We start from the raw sequence: 17,822 nt of genomic DNA on the forward strand, positions 1-17,822 counted from the left end.
ACAATTTATGAAGAAGGCATCCTATTAATTCAACCTCAATAATCACATAAAAATCACACGCATGTGCGTTATAGCTCGCTGCCACCTCACAAATGGTGAATCTATGATTTTTTTCTTTGTATTCCAAACTTTTTAGACCTTTTTTTTTCTAAAAAATATTATTGTATATATATATATATATATATATATATATATATATATATGTTTGGTTTTATTAAAAATATTTACAAATATTGTTCTCGTGGTTTTCAGCGCTAATGAGGTGTGGGAACGAGTTGTCATCGCCTCTGTTTGTGAGGGAAGGAAATGACCGCAACACCTGCTGTTTGTTGTGAAGCGGCGGGCTAGTGTGTATAAATCTACCGATGGCTGCAAACACTTGTTCGTGGGTAAGATAGATAATTACATTATGAAATGTGATCAGAAAAAATATCATCCTTGCGTGGCACAAATATAAACAATTTACGGGTGCCGTGTTTTGCTTAGGGGCGCAATGCTAACTTCAGTTAGCAAAAGCTAGCAGCAGAATATACAATCCTACAGATTCACTGTTTGTGATCTCTATAATTGATTAACAATTAATTATAAATAAAACACACACACACACACATATTTTACTCTGTACATTGTCCTGTTGTACCAGAAAACCATTTACTGAACGTAAACAAAATACTGTCTTTATAATATTTTGGTCTATGTGTTTCAGACTAGTGAGCTGTCTTGGTTGGCGACTCAATGATTTTTGACACACAACCACAAATAATATTGTTCTGCTATAGTTTTCCTCTGACTGATAATATTATCTAACTGATAATATATATATATATATATATATATATATATATATATATATATATATATATATATATATATATATATATATATATAAACATTGTTAAGGATTATTTGGAAGACATCAGTTTGGAACTTTTCCTTAACCTGTGATTTCAGGCGCAGAGATCGATTGAATATGGGGTGGAAACGCAAGTTGTCATCTTCAGAACTACAACTGAATCCTGCCAAAGCACCTAAGAGGGACTCTATCTGCAGATCTCCTTTCTCTCTCAAACTGTCTCCTAGTTCCTGGAGAAGAACGGTCTCCACCCCCACTAAGACGGAGTCAATACAGACTCCAGATCAATCCAATTGCCAGGAGCAGAACTCCAGCCCAGGTAATGCAGCAATTAGCAGTATTCCTTGAGGGAAGTTAATAGCAGAACTTGATATTTGTTTTTCTCTGTGTGTGGGCAGACCATGGTGAGGATGATGCTGACAGCGTCCTTGACTCCACTCCAGTTTCTTCCCCCCTCCAGTCAGAGGTGGATGCAGAGCTGGGTCTGGTCATCACTGTGGGTGAGTCAGCTCATTTGGTCTTATTAACCACACTTGATTTTGTAATGTTACCTGTCAAGTCAAACATCAGTATTGTATTTAGGAGTTTTCCAATATCTGAATAAAGTCTCATTGCTTGCCAATCCTTAGATGAGGACAGGTGTGAAGGAGAGGACTGGCTGAAGAAACTAAATAAATTGAATGTAAAGAAGAGTGGAAAGACTCAGGTGGAAGGAGAGTTCCCTGAGAAGAATGGAGAGATGGATACATCTTCAGAAGAGCTTGAGGAGGAGGAGGATGAGAGTGAGGAAGAGTTGAGGAAGCTGGACAGAGATTTAACACTCAAATCTAAAAAGCTCAAACTCTCCTCTGTCAACGTTCGTAACATCATTCATGTGAGTCTGACTTAAACAAGATGCAAGTTCCTTAAAGATTCTGTGTTAATGAGAATTTTATCAAATGCTGTCACATTTTACTTAATAAGACTGGGACGATACACCTATCCCCTGGTTCGATACCATCACAATACTTGGGTGCAGATACGTTATGTATTGCAATTTATCTTTTTAGAATTGTGATTCTACAAGTATTGCGATTTGATATTGCAAAATATTGAGATTTTTTTTCACATGACACATTTCATCCTCTGTTGGAACAAAAGTGACTAACTTCTGTCAACCTAATCTATAAGCAAGGACAGAATTAATATTGATTCTGTAATAATAATAAAAAAAATCGATTTTAAAATCGTGAAAAAAAAATGTTTTAAATTGCTATAGCTAGGTGAATCAATTCAATTACATCATTATAAGAAAACGCTACCAACAAATCGGTAGTAATTTGACTATTTGATAACATTTTTTTTTGTGTGTTTGACCTCAGGAGGTGGTAACCAATGAGCATGTTGTGGCCATGATGAAAGCGGCTATAAGGGACACACAAGATATGCCCATGTTTGTAAGTTCCTTCTATTTTTAACTCTTACAGTTAAAGTCTATTTGAACATAATATTTTCAGTTGATTACATTTATTTTCTGTTTAATGTAGGAGCCCAAAATGACCCGTTCTAAGCTCAAAGAAGTTGTTGAGAAAGGGGTGGTGAGTGTTGTTTTTCTTATTAGGAAGGTTTGAGAATTTTAGCTATTTTATGTGTGAGCTAAAATAATTGCTGAATTTTTATATATTTTATATTTTAGGGGATGTGCAACTGGAACATCTCTCCAATAAAAATACCATGTGAGATTAAGGTATCAAATGGTTAGGATTTATCATTTGTGAGAGTTTGTATTGTTTTTTGGTTGATGTACCTTGCTATTTGGACTCTTTTCTTAGCCACCCCAGTTTGTGGACATTCCCCTGCAAGAGGAGGAGGACTCTTCTGATGAAGAGTATTGTCCTGATGAAGATGAGGAAGATGAAACGGCTGAGGAGGTGCATATACCACACTCACATCATACTTTACATTTTTAAAAAGTATATTATTCAAGTACTATGGCACAAAATGTTGGGCTTTTGACTGAAAAGATTTATATTTCAAATAAATTAGGTTCTTGGAACAAGGAACTGTTAAAAAAAATGAAACAGCCATTACAATATAAGAGCAGGTCTATCATTTTGCATTTACACTCCAAGAATTAATGCATAGATCAATTGACATGTAGTATCAGATCATTTTGTTCCATCTATTGCTATATATATATATATATATATATATATATGGTTATCACTGTCAATCAGATTCAATTGCGCTTTTAAATTGCAATATTTTAATTTTCTCCTAGACATTTTTGGAGAGTGATGTGGAGAGCACTGCCTCCTCACCACGTGGCGGCAGACGTTCTTCCTCTCATACGCCCTCCCATTGTGATGATGCCAGCAACAGCCCCAGATTGGTACCTTGCACAGTATTATGATCACATACACATATCTGCACATTTCAAGGTTTTAAGTCTCCTCGTCTCTCTTTGTCCTCCTCCATCTCTATCACAGAAGCCCAGGCTCTCCAGGCACCTGAGAGTTGAAGCAGTGCCTATGGGTCCCCCTGCCCCACCTCCTCAGTCCTGTGGCCCCTCACGATCCCTCAGGGCCCCTGACCCCTTCATTGAGAAACTCCATGCTGTGGATAAAGAACTTGAACTTAGTCCTCTCTGCATGGAGCCTTACCAGGTACTGCATCACATACACACACAAAAAAACCTCTGCCTACTATATTTGGTTCTCTCTAAATTCAGTGTGTCTGTCCGTCTGTCTGCTGAAGGCTCTGAGCAATGGCAGTGGAGGGGAGCCGAATGGCAGTCTGGTAGCCTGCCGTACTCGGTCAAAACGTCCTCTGAGGGACGTCCCTCTGGATCAGCTGGAGGCAGAGCTCTGTGCACCAGATATCACACCAGATATGTACGATAATGTCTCCACACCAGAGGACCGTGAATGGACCCAATGGTTACAGGGACTCATGACCTCTCACCTGGACAATGAAGGTCAGTGTGTAATGTAGAGCAGTGACGGTGACAGTTTTTTACCACCGCGGTGGTAATGGACCAACTACCGACATTGGCTCGGTGGTTGGGAGGTGCTGTGAAAAAAATTAAAACAATAAATATATATACATATATACACGCACATCTCAAATATATTTTGAAATCAAAATAATAGTAAAAGAGCCTGAAACATACATGCGTGTTGTTTGATGTGTCGATAGTCGAATGTTAGGTAGTGTCGATCTGGGAAGCGATCCAGGCAGAACTGATGTCCTGCGTGTGTGGTAGGTGCACACATTTGTACTCTAACGTGGAGCCATGCACATAGACACCTATACAGCGCGCGTATACTGAACTGAGCTCTTGTTCGTGTCTGAATGGACAAATACACACAACATTATGTCTAAATGTCCAGTTTAGAGAGTATTCATAAACCATGTCGGTTATGTCTTAAACGGTTGTGAGCCATTGAACATGAGCCGATGTCTGACATTGGCAAGCAACAAAATAAAAAGAGAAAAGCATTCACTGTTTGTTAATAGCTTTAATAAGGATTAATTATATTTAATTCATACAAATAATTGTCTACTTGAAAGAATAACGAATGATGTTCTTAAGTTTTTATGAAGAATGCATATATCATTCATTGATTAGAAGACTGTGTTTTACTTTAGGAAAAGTAGTTTTATTTAATTTTAAGATATTTTTTAAGTCACAGTAGTTAAATCTGTATCTGTATTGCATATTGAAACTTAAAAATCATTCATATTAATATGTTAATGTATGTTTTCTCCGGGAGTATATGGGTTTGGAAATTTTAGAGAAATTCTAAATTAACACATTACAATTTACCTCATCCTATTATATTTTAGTCGACTAAATCTACTGTAGATTTAGTTTACTATAGATTTAGAAAATCTAAAAAAACTAAAATCTAAAATCACTAAAATCTTATTGTATTTCGTCAACTAAAACTAAAAAATTCGTCAACTAAAAAGACTGAGACTAAAACTAAATCAAAATTAGCTGTCAAAATTAACCCTGCTGTATGTAACTTCTCCATATTGTATTTTTCCTCAAAAGTTTCATTTGTCAACCATGATTATTATGATTTTTGATGTTTATTGTTCAGGGGTCTCTCAATTCCCCATATTCCCAGCATGGAATAAGTAGCTAGCTAATGTTAAAATACAACATAACATTGTTCGGCAAACTTTCCTTTTTGAAATGTTTTTATTTTTCACACCTGCTTGGCTTATCTTTTACCCATTCCACATTTGAAAAATAAATGAACACAAGTTGAAGGATTTTGTTTTTCTTTGCTGGTAGGGACGTGAAATAGGTATTAATTTATGTTTAAAAGGTCTTAAAAAGACTTGAATTTAATTTGAAGAAACCTGTAGGAACCCTGTGGATTAATGGCTAATGGAACTTGAGAAGATTTTAAAATGCCTAACATTGAATTAGAAAAGTTACTTTAAATTGTAATAATATTTCACATGTAACTGTTTTTAACTGCAGTCTTGCAGAACATAAGAGACTTCAGACCAGATCTTACAGACCCGAAACTGTTAATATTATTTGGAGCTGTTTTTGACTTCTATCATTTGTTTTCTGGCCTTGGCTGAACCAGTGAACCCGCAAATGTAATCATGTCTTTTAAACAAATCACTGTCATGCCTGTTGCACTCAGACAGATGCTGTCAAAGCACTTTTCTTAAATGTCTAAATGGCTTTCTCTGTGTGTGAGACTAGTTTAATGTGTGTGTGTGCGTCAGTGATTAAGTACCTACCTCTGTTTTTTCCACTCATGTTTTTCTTCCCCTGACCTTTTCCCCAAGTCCCTTTCAGCATCACTGCTCTATGTGTGTGTTCTCACACGTGAAAAATCTGTTCTTCTGATGATTCTCTCTCTGTATTTTTAGAAGAGGCTGATGAAGATGATGACCCTGAATATAACTTTTTAGATGATCTAGATGAGCCAGATTTGGAGGATTATCGAAATGACCGCGCTGTTCGAATCACAAGTGGGGTTTTTTCAAGTTTTAGATTAAATAAACCCCTCAGTTTAAAGTGTTTACTTTTACAATTTTTTTTTCTCTATCTCTTTGCAGAGAAGGAAGTCAATGAGCTCATGGAAGAGCTGTTTGAGACGGTAAAAGGATTTAACACTAACAGGAATAAACTAAAGTCAGTCATTCCTTACTCATTTTCTCTATTCTTGTCCAGTTCCATGATGAGTTGGCAGCCAATGAACAAGAAGAGGAAGGTCGTGAAGAAGATGAGGAACGTGATGAGGAGGCCAATAACACTCCACAATTTAATGTTCCTCAAGCCATTAGGTAACACACACACACCACCTAGTCCAAGGCTCAACAATAAGCTTCCCCGGTCATGTCAGTAGATTTCTGCGGCCTTTTCACATTTCAACTGGCCCAAATAAACAATTTTATATTTATAATCTGTCTGTTTATGTCAAAAATTAAATTTGCAAAAATTAAAACTAAATGCATTCATTTTCTAACATAAAATAAAACTGTATTTCTAAAAGTGCTAAGCCAAGGAGACATGTTAAAACATCCACAAGATGCATCCTCCCTATGGGACAGAGCAGCAGAGGAGTGCTGTATCTGTTTGGGTAGGGAGGTAGAGAAATACCTCTAATGTGTCCGATTGTTTCGCTGTTGACCCGGGACAAAAAATGGACATTGCGGAGCTACATTTACACATTCAGTATAGACTGAACACATGCGCACAAATCACATCCCCCCACTGCTGAGTGCTGTACAGGTGCAGGTCTATACGTCACTGCGAACGTGCTAAAAAGATTTCACTGTATGCCTGTGCTACGTGCAGAATCCAGGCACAGGGGCTTTAAATAGAGCTCATTTACTGGAACAGATAACCGTTACATGCACGTTCGCGCACACACAAACAAACCTCTGACACCTACTCAAAGGGCTTTCCTTAAAACATATGGCCCTTTTTCTGATATATAACAGTCATCAGCAGTCCCTTATTTAAAACCTGTCACATCAGGCTTGTCACCTCTTTGTTCTTTAAGTATATGTGTAATTAACTTTGTTACAGAAATACTACATTGTCAATCAGCACAAAACTGTCAAGAGATGGACATGTCACACGGTGTTGCAGCTTATTATTTGCCTAGTGAAGAGGGGTCATAACAGCAACTGTGTGAATGTGACTTCCGTGCGTCACTGTTCTGGGAACAGACAGAGATGTGGCTGATGTTTTTTTTTTTTTTTTTTTAATGAGGTACATTGACGTCTGTGCTGTCTCTTCCACACTGTGAATGTGTGTGTAAATGCCAAGGACTTGTGCCTGTAAAGCTCATTGACTAGGCTACAGAGATTATAAGAGACTTGGTCTGCTTAATTAGTGACCGTAACTTAACAATGATTTTACTAAACATTATGTCACTAGATCAGAGGATTTTAGGATCAGCATTTTAATGAAAATATACAAAATAATGAGTCATAATTCTATTGCCTATTGATAATGCTGTCATTATTATACCATTAATATGTATGCAACTGTCAGAACTCATTGTCATTTAGGTGTGGAATGCACATTTTTCTAGATTCCGTAAATTCCTAGTAGATCAAATCAACTCCCACACACACTTTTTCAGTTTCTCTTGGAAAAACATTACAAAATGGAATTTAAATGGGTTGCTATTTATTTATTAAACTTTGGATGACTAAGCTGATAATTGTCATTTTATGGCAGATAAACAATAGCTTATATTAAAATTCTATTCTGTTTTGTCTAAATTGCATTACATGCTAAAATTGAATGTAGGCATCACAACATGATAATGCATGGAAAATGGCTATTCATTTTGAAATTTGATTAGTTAGTATTCAATGACTACAAATGTTTGAGGATATTAGCATATATAATTCAATATCCAATATTGCCTGATATGGTAAATTAAAATAAATCTTTAATAATAAATAAGGTACTGATATGTCATGCATCCCTAGTTGAGAATACTGTTTCAGAACAATTCAAATTATGTTTTATCAAAGTGGCATATTTGCTTTGCTATAATTAGTGTTTCTAGTACACATTTTAAAACATCCCTCTCTCTCTTCAGATTCAGTATGTTTCTATTTGTCTGTCATCAGGTTTGAGGAGCCACTGGCTCACATGTTGACGGCATGCAGGCGGACCGTTAGAGAGCAGCTGGATGCTTTGCAGCAGCGACGGGAGAACCAGATTCGGACCACCCAACATGCACCTGGGCCTGGCATGGTTCTTTTGCAGCCCAGCTGTCCTCTGGTGCTCACGTCTCCTCAGAGAATACAGCTGCAGCAGCAAATACAGCAAGTAAGAGACTATTTTAAACACCACCATACACACTAAACACTTAATTTAAAGTGCTACCTGGTCAGAAGGATCTAATCTTTTACCCCAGAGCTGTTGATTTTTGTTTGTTGAATGTGATTTGCATTGGCAAAAAGTCTTTTCAAAGTTCTTGTTTTATACTGATATGATTTAAATTTGATTTAAGATTGAACTTTTTCTTGCAGCATGTCCAGTTACTGACACAGGTCAATATGCTGTGCAAACCAGTGGAGGTGCTACAGAGTGAAGCTCAAACCACCAAACATTTCCTGGTAAGAAAATTGGGTATTGAACACATAGATATCCATAATAAAGGCTAGATGTCTTACAGCGTCTCTATCTTTGTTGATAGGGGGAGTTGCTGTCGTTTGCGGAGCGGGCTGAGGAGGGGAGGTCAGCAGTTCATTCAGGTTTTAGAAGCATGTTTAGGGTGTGTAACTTGCAGTCCTCCCTCAAGCTGCTGGAGGAGTTAAAACAATGTCCGTCTCCTCTGTATCTTCCTCCCAAACCCTATCGCCGTCACTCAGGTCAGGCATCTCATAATGAATTCATATGATCCAATAAATCAACTTAGGAGTACATGCATGGGTGTCTGTGTATATCTGATGGCAGTATGTTTTTTGTGTTTCTGTAGTTTGTCCCTACCCGTTGCTCCCAGCTGGTCTTGCATGGCTGTTCGCCACACGCTCTGTGTTTCTGTACCCAGAGCTTCTACCACATTGCAGTCTGGATCCAGCCCTGCATCGCACACGCAAAAAACATTACATCAAAGGCGAAGACGGGTACAAATGGCTCTGACTGTCTACTCATGGGAATGAATACTTTATAGAAATGTGTTTTTATTCAGCCATTAATAGTCTGTGAATGTAGCGGGGCATTTACATGCTTATGTCATCCTTGCCATGGAAAAAAAAAGCAATTACTGAAGAACCACTTTTAAATAGTTTAGATCTATAATTTGCTGTATTGTAGTGCTATAAATCCATATTTAAGGAAATTGCATTGCTTCTATATAGTCATACAAGTACTTAATACACGTTCTCTGAATTTCGCAGGGTATCTACTCTAAAACCCGTTAACGTCTGTATCTGTTAATAAGTACATTCTTTGAGAAGTTACAGTTCACCTTTTCACTGCAAATGTCAAATTTATAATGCAATTGGTCCGTGAAGGAAGGAGAAACGTCAAAATGGGCATTTGCAGTTTAATGTATCAAAACAAGCACCTCATTCAGTCTACACATATGACACCAACTTGCAAACACTTGAAGAAGCAGTGAGCCATACCTTCACCCAGTTAACCCTCTGCCTCTCTCTCTTCCCCTGCTCCCACCTCACTTTAGACTGTTAGTATTGGGGTTAAAGCACTTTGCTGAAACAGAGTTCCCATACCACCTGATGAGCCGCTATCTGATCCGTGCCAAGCCTCAAGAGCAGCTGCGTGCACATGTGAGGGAAATGGCGTCCGCCAAAGCCCCACACAACATAATCAAGGTGATTTGTCGTTCATCTATTGGTTCATTTGCAATCTTCATATACATTGTTATTTGTTGTGGTGGTGCACATTTGCTCCCTTACACTTTCTGAAGCCGACTATTGAAATCGTAATATTCTGTCTTATTTAATGTGGGTTACAGTTTATTAAGACAATGTTGTATGTCTTAGTTTTACTGCCAGAATGGTGTGGTTCCTCCTTTGCCGGTGATGTGCAGACCTGTTGTACCTGGAGAGGAGCGCCCTCCTGTGGAGAGAGAGCAGGACATCATGCCAATCTGGCTGAAGGTATTATAACCCCTTAGAGTCTAGACCAGTGTACTTGGGACTTCTGATGGGATAAAAACAAGCTCCACAGTTGACATCTTTAGGGTGTTTTTTTAGCATTATAATTAAATGTAAGTAACTAAGATTTATAAGGGGCCACCTGGAAGTTTACCTTAGTTGAGAACACCTACCCTAGGCTTTTTCATTAAAACCTATTGAAGAGAAAAAAAAAATCATTCTGATATCAAGTACAATTCTAATGGTTTCAAATTTGCCTTTACAGAAAAGCTTGCCATACATCCATAGGGGAGTTTTTCAGAGCAGTTCAAAGGTGACATCCACAACCACCAAATCTCTTACCCTGTCCTTCCCAAAAGGAACACGCTACCCACAATTCCTCCCTAAAGGTGTTTCTCTTCGTCTACATCCAAGTGTTAGTCAACCTTCACAGCCCAAATCTCAGCGTAAGTTCCCCCCTACTCTCACACCATTGCCGGAAGCTCCTCCGTGTCCCACAGGTGCAGGAAATGTATTATCCAATGTCTCCACACAACTTCCAGCACATGGTGTAATATTATTGGCCCAAACACCTAGCACTCCTATAAATGGGGTGTTCCCATTGGTTCAGCCCTTTTTGACTCCTGCACAGGGGACCGTCCCACTTTGCGCTTCTTATCCTATTAATTTCCAGTATGTCACTCCAGAATTGGGGGCTGGTAATCTGGCACACCTTTCTGCCAACTTGCCCCCCACTGTAGTTCAGATACCCCCCAGTGACATGCCTCTACATAGTACTGGGACAGTCAGGACGTGTGGCGTGCAGAAGATGTCCGATAAGCACAAGAAACGGACCATGCCTAGAAAACTTGCTCCTTTGAAACCAGCCCCCCAGCTTTCTCCCCTCTCCTCTTGTACAATGGGAAACGTAAGTAACCCTACTGTTATAACGGACCAGCCAATATCCTTAAATGTTACACAGAATTTTCCATTAGATAAAGCCTATGAAAATGCTCCTCACCTGACTGCCACCACACAGAGATTGGTCACATCTCCCTCCCAGGATCTTGTCATACAGTTAGTACCTGGAACACAGGCCGTGGAAAATGCCTCAAGTCCCTATTTCGGAAAGACGACACAGAGGTCAGAATGTGACTTTTTGCAAACCATGAAGGACATCACTCCTTTGCACTATAGTGTTCAAAATGGTCAAAGGACTGTTTGTTCTCCTCTGACATCAGCAGCAGCAGACAGTTCTCAGTTTGTACTGGTTCAGACCATTTCACCTACTGGAGTTCCTCAGTTCCTACTTTTGCCCCAAGACCCACTCATTCTGAACCAACCTGCTCCACTTCATGCTGAAGGTGCAGCAGGGAGTTTATCCCAGCAGACTGCCTTTTCTGACATTCCTGCTGGCTCCATAGTACTAAAGAACACAGAGAGGACTGAGGTGCCTTTAAACACCACAACACCATCCACAGAAGATGGAGAAAGAAAGGAAGAGGATGAGGAAATGACTGGAGACAGATGGGAAGAGGAAATGGCTGGTGCTCTGTTTGGTAGTCCTCTCCTGGCACTCTCAGAGTCCTCTTGCAGCCCCGACTCCAGTTTGACCAGCATTGATGCAAGCACAGACAGTGATGCTGAAGCCTCTGTGAGGGTGAAGACAGATACTGGAGAGTGTCTTGCTGTCCAGTCGGGCTCTGGCAGTCAGGAAGCATTAGGAGTGCACAAACACAGCACTGGAGATGGGAAAGAGCAACAGTCCGGTGGGGGGGAGAAACAGAACGGTGGGAATGAGGATGTTGGAAGGGCTGAGGAGAGGGAGAGTGGGGGAGATGGAGAGCGGGATGAAGATAAAGAAGGAGAGAAGAGCGGTGATGGAGAAGATGGCAGAAAAGGAGATGGGGGTGGAAGTGGTGATAAAGGAAGTGAAGAGAAGGATGGAGATGGAGAAAAAGATGGAGATGGTGAGCGGGATGAAGAAGAGGAGGATTTTGATGACCTCACGCAGGATGAAGATGAGGAGGAAGTGATGTCTTCGGCATCAGAGGAATCTGTGCTGTCTGTTCCAGAACTTCAGGTTTGTTTGTTTTTAGAAAATATATATAAAAAAAAAAAAACAGAAAAGAAATACAAGAAAATTAATCTGTTTATGATATTTAGGGGGATGTTAGGGGCATGCCGACCGGTTTTAAAAATCTGAAATTTTTTCATATTATGGCATAGGTTTTAGATTTCAATGTTAAAAGTTATAGCAGACTTTGAAATTTTGTATTATTGTCTAAATAAATTAAAATAATAATAAAGAACAAAACACTACTAGAAACTAAAGTCAATCATTTTGAGAGAATTTAGGCATCACAGCATTATAATTAGCAGTATGAAAATGTTCATTTTGAAATTTACAAGATTACGTTTAACTGTGTTATAAAATCTGATTGAGATTTAGATGATTGGAAAGATAATTGAAATGTAAATATAGATTAAATGACCAACTCAACTATTATATTATATACAGCTGATACCAATAAATAAATAAATAATCTGTAATGTTATCCGTTACGTGTATTTATTTTAAAGTGGTCATATAATGCCATTTTCATACAAGTTAATTTGAATCTTTAGGGTCAAAATGAAAAGTTTGTAATATACTTTAATTAAAAATTTTCATTAGTATTTTAAGAAAACACTCATTTTACCTGGTTAAAAACAGCCATGTTTTCAGCACCCCGTGTCGGCGCATATGCCTTAATGATAATGGGCTTCGCTCACTCCGCGGCCGCAAAGAAGTTCGACAATTAAAGCTTGAACAGGACGTTTCTGAATGGTTGGTTAAGAAAATGTCACTTTGATCTATCTTTGTGAACTGGCAGGGTAGATTAACTTAGTGAGATGTATGAATGCTATGTGTTTACTGATGTATACATACTCAGTTTGTAATAACACAATAACCATTGTGAACAACCACCGTTGATGGTTGAAAATGTAAAAAAAAAAACTTCTTCTTTAGGTGCAGTAGGGACATGAATAGTTGTTACTGATTCTTTTTTTCAGGAGCAACTACTTAGCAAAACCAGCTTTATACTGATCCTTGTTTATAAAGCAGTCTGGTGAGAAAAGATTCACAAATTGCTAAAACATGAACGCATTGATGTTGCTCATGGGGAATATTCCCTTCGAAAACAAAACTCAGCCACTGTGTCTTCAGCATTTTGGATTAGGAACATCAAAATGACTGTGTTCGTTATTACACCCAAGAACAGAACACCGCATATGATGGTTGTGTACAGGCACTGCCAACGCACATTTCAGTACAATCAACTTGATAGTGCATGTACCATTATATGACCCATTTAACACGTTTTATTAAATTATTCCTGCTTTCTTCCCTTGGCAGGAGACAATGGAAAAGTTGACCTGGTTGGCATCAGAGAGGAGACTATGCAGAGAGGGAGACTCTGAGGAGGACAATTCGCCCACGTCCCCAACATCCCCCACCTCCCCAAACTCTCAAAACTCCCCTGCTTCCCAGAATTCGCAGGAGGAGAACTCCGAGGATGAGGATGATGGGGCGATAAAGGGTGATGAGATGGAAGCAGGGGAGGGAGAATGCGGAAAGCTTCCTGAGGGAGATGCGCCACTGGGCGACGACCCCCCACAGATCACTGGGAGGGGAGGTGGCCGTGGAAGAGGTCAGTACAATTGTTAACACCTGATTATGTTGTTTTGAGTGATGTCAAGTTAAAATGAGCCTACTGTCCTGGTTGGTTTTTCAATATGAAATGTTTCAGTGGATATAGTTTATGTACTTTTACAGGCCGCGGTCGCCCACCCCCTCGAAGTCTGAAGCGTAGTCGACGTCAGGAAAGAGGCAGTAAAGATGCCGCAAAGCTGCTGCTACTGTATGATGACCACATTTTGGACAACGATCCATTGAGAGAGAGCAAAGACATGGCTTTTGCCCAGGCATATCTCAACAGGGTAAGACCACTTGTATCTTTGACACACTAGTATCTCCTTTACGCCAGTGATTAGAGAAACACTCATTTCTCTGTTTTCTTGTGCTGTTATAGGTGCGTGAGGTCTTACAAGACATACCTGGTAAGGTGGAAGAGTTTTTAGGACTGCTTTATGAGTTTGACCAGGCAGGAGAGTGCCGCAGTGTTGTAGAGCTGTTCTCCCAGCTGAAACTTCTCCTCAAAGATTGGCCTGAGCTCCTCAAGGACTTTGCTGCTTTCCTTTTACCTGAACAAGCACTGGAGTGTGGACTGGTACTTACAATCATTTTATAGACAAAAAAAAGATTTTTCCAGGCTAATAACTCTTCATTTGATCAATGTCAGTGCTAAGGAGATCAACTTTATTTGTATCTCCCAACCTCCCTCCCATCCCCAGTTTGAGGAGCAGCAGGCCTTTGAGAGGAGTCGTCGGTTCCTGCGTCAGTTGGAGATCAGCTTTGGAGAGAATCCTTCTCATTACCAGAAGATAGTGAGAGCTCTGCAGAGTGGAAGTCCTCTCAGTCCTGCTGGCGTTGAAGAGGTATTGATGGATGGATAGATTAATAAATTGAAAGGTTTTCTGCTGTCAGTAAGATATATATATATATATATATATATATATATATATATTTAGCAAGGATGGATATTGTTGCAGTGTGTGTTGTTTTAAAGACAATAAATTATGGTGACGCATATCTTGCCCTCGGAATCATCAGTACAATGGTGGTTAATGAAGAGAGTGTGTTGTGTGCCTCAAAGTAATAGATTCTGACAGTATGAAGCTGAACAAGTTAAGATTCCGCTTAGAGACTTAACATCACAAACACAAGGAGAAGCAAGATGAAGTTGATTGATTTTAGTACAGTATTAATTACAGTTATATTTAAAAAAAAATCCAATATGATTTTTCAAGTAAGGTCATGTCTGCATGTAGGTAGAATATTTTTCTTTACAGAAGGGGGGGGGCCTGGCAGAAAAAGTTTGGGAACCACTGACTCTTTATTGTCCAGATTTGTCTTCTAAAATCCCTTTATTTCTGCTTTTGTAACTCAGCTCAAAGCACAAATGGTCACCCTTCTTAAGGGCCACACACACCTACAGGGAGAATTCTGGATGTTTTTTGATGAGATGCGTCCACCTCCAGCACGTCCTGGTCAGTTTGAAGAAGCAGTTTGGCCAGAGGACATGGGCACTGGGACAGATGGAGAAGCAGGGATGACTGTGGATTCTAGAGGAGGAGTATGGTGCGGGTTTGAGGAGGTCACACTCCCTGATCTAGAGGAGGATGAAGAGTCACACAAGGTTCGACAGATCAGCAGCAGGAGCAAGAGGAGGAAAGAAATGCACACTTATGGCAACTACAAGGTGTCTTCATGTTCTACATCCCAGTTAATTCACAGTTGTTTTTCCCATTTTTGTTTAGTTGTTAATCTTGTGTTTTGTGTTTTTTTTCAGGACTGTGATTGGCCTGAGAAAGATTGCCCCTGTCCCTGTCATGACTCTAGCCTTGATGCCAAACATCGGAGGCATAAGAGAAAGGGATGCTTGCGTTGTCATAGCAACAAGGTGCTCGCTTTATTTGTATCTATAACATATCTTAACATTTTTGTTATTGCCACCTTTATTATTAAGGAGACCATTTTTCCTCATATTTTATTTTCTCGCATTGAGTTATACAACTACGGTTGTTTTTTGGTCAACAGGCCACTAATGGCTCAAAGGTGCTGAAAAGTCGTGATTCTGTGTTTCCGTCTGCTGATGCGCAATCTGAAAGGGGAGGGGAAGAAAAGGAAGAGGAAAAAGGACAAGGGGAGGATGGAGAGGCAGAGAAAGAGGTTAAAGATGAGACTGGCAGTGGAGAAAACAGTCCAAATCATGGTAAAGTCTTTTCAAATGCTTGTTTTTTCATTAATTTACGCAAGTTTTTAATGATTAAATCAGCATCTTCATGTATTCCTACAGAGCCTCTAAAGATACTTTTTATTACTACATTTACTTGAATTATTACTTATAATTTACACTACTGTTCAAAATTTTGGGGTCAGTAAAAAATAATGATTTTATAAAGCAAGGATGCATTAAATTGATCACAAGTTACAGTAAAGACATTTATAAGGCTACAAAATAATTTAAATATTTTAAATAAACCTTTACAAACATCAAAAAATCATGGTTTCCACAAAAATAAGCAACACAACTGTTTTGAAAATTGATAAGAATTTATTCTTGACCACTAAATCATATTAGAATGATTTCTAATATAGGAGTAATTGCTGCTAAAAATATATATATTAAAACAATAATAAATAAAAGTTCTTGTATTTTTTTAACCAATAAATGCAGCCTTAGTGAGCATAATACACTTCTTTTAAAAAATATCTTAGTGAATAAAGTTTTGAATGGCACTGTGCATGTTTGTTGTACTTTTTATATTTGCTAATATTTTTTTTTTAATACAGGAGTGTTCATTCACATATTAGTTGGTATTGTTACAACTCTAAAATATGTAACTTAAATTACTCAATCTAAATTGTACTGACAGTTTAACTGAAACTACAAACAGCTCAAAAACTTTGTACCTGCTCCTGCAGAGGGTGATGGGCCTGTGTGGGAGGAAGGAGAGAGACCCCCTTCCCCCATCCCAGAGGAGCAAAAAATCCAGAACGAAGAAGGCAACGAGAAAAATGAAGAGGATCTCATGTCTCCACCGAAGCACTGTAGGAATGAAGATGATGAATTAGGGGAGAGAGACGCCACTCAACAGAGCACACTGAGCCCGGCCTTAGACACGCCTGTGTGTGCCAAAAACATCTCCCTCACTCCCAGTGGAGAGAGGGTCATTCTCTGGACCAGGTAAGCACAGCCACAAATCATGTTCTATTTTTGAGCATCGTTTAATGGTGCTTGTGTTTTACGTGGCCCTCTTATCATGTGGTTCATAGAGAGGCTGATCGAGTGATCCTTACTGCCTGTCAGCAGCAAGGAGCCAATCAGAGCACCTTTCAGTCTGTGGCAGAGCAGCTTGGAAACAAAACAGCCAGTGAGGTACCAGGATTATAAAGTTACAGATCTATTTCCACTGCTCTGACTTTCGATTCTTGAGAAGCATTCCTTTCTGTGCCTTTTTCAACATCAATGTCTCTGCAGGTTTCAAGGAGATTTCGGGACCTGATGCGTCTCTTCCATACGTCAGCTTGTCAGGCCAGCTCAGAGGATGAGGCTGCTGAGCAGCAGTCTGCCACTGATGAAGAGCAGGACTGAGACTTTCCTTCATCCATATGAACTGTTGTCTTTGTGCAATGAAACAGCAATGCAGCTCTTCTAGTTGGAGCCTAGACATGCACAGAAACCCCATGTTGTGCACTAACACCAGCCAAAGGCGTATTTATATGAAGTATAAATCCATTAAATATGAAGATGTAATCCAACACATGCTAAACGCACAAAACCAACTCAACATTATTTTTGAAGAATAGTAGCAAAAAAACAGCTCAGCTTCTGATATGGCCTGATTATTGTTTTATCATTGATGGGCCTTCCTGACCACAAAATGAAACATTTGATTAGTCAAAAGAAAACAATTTTTCATTGTAAAGCACTAACCAGCAGATTCTCGCCAACATTGTTTATGACAGATTGACTGTATATTCTGTGAATATATGAACAAATGGGGGGGCCGGACATGTACAGTATTTTTATATAAGGTTGGTTTGTTCTTTTTATTTTGCTTCAGTGTTTTGAGAAAGATGCACAAAGTTTTAGGAGAGCTGGGAGACATAATAAAATGATTATTTATACCAAGCTTTGTGTGAGACAGAATTATTACTGTATAAATATGTACACACTGACTTAAAGGATTATCAGGAACACCTGTTGAGTTTCTA

General features: G+C 39.0%; 1 protein-coding gene across 1 annotated transcript; it reads left to right on the plus strand.

The window, feature by feature from the left end:
• The first annotated feature begins 264 nt into the window (after window positions 1-264).
• On the plus strand, window positions 265-17,739 carry gon4lb (gon-4 like b). Its single transcript, XM_039679381.2, has 31 exons — window positions 265-389; window positions 952-1,172; window positions 1,252-1,353; window positions 1,483-1,727; window positions 2,215-2,289; window positions 2,380-2,430; window positions 2,529-2,579; window positions 2,665-2,763; window positions 3,114-3,224; window positions 3,322-3,498; window positions 3,590-3,809; window positions 5,735-5,836; window positions 5,924-5,964; window positions 6,039-6,151; window positions 7,961-8,162; window positions 8,366-8,452; window positions 8,533-8,707; window positions 8,815-8,962; window positions 9,523-9,673; window positions 9,845-9,961; window positions 10,224-12,020; window positions 13,338-13,632; window positions 13,758-13,921; window positions 14,014-14,211; window positions 14,336-14,479; window positions 14,992-15,303; window positions 15,394-15,504; window positions 15,642-15,816; window positions 16,530-16,791; window positions 16,881-16,983; window positions 17,086-17,739. The coding sequence occupies exons 2-31, from the start codon at window positions 971-973 to the stop codon at window positions 17,197-17,199; spliced, it is 6,144 nt and encodes a 2,047-aa protein (XP_039535315.2). The 5' UTR covers window positions 265-389; window positions 952-970; the 3' UTR covers window positions 17,200-17,739.
• Window positions 17,740-17,822: the final 83 nt, after the last annotated feature.

Source organism: Pimephales promelas, chromosome 12 (assembly GCF_988280905.1).
Source record: "Pimephales promelas chromosome 12, fPimPro1.hap1.1, whole genome shotgun sequence".
Taxonomy (NCBI): Eukaryota; Metazoa; Chordata; class Actinopteri; order Cypriniformes; family Leuciscidae; genus Pimephales; species Pimephales promelas.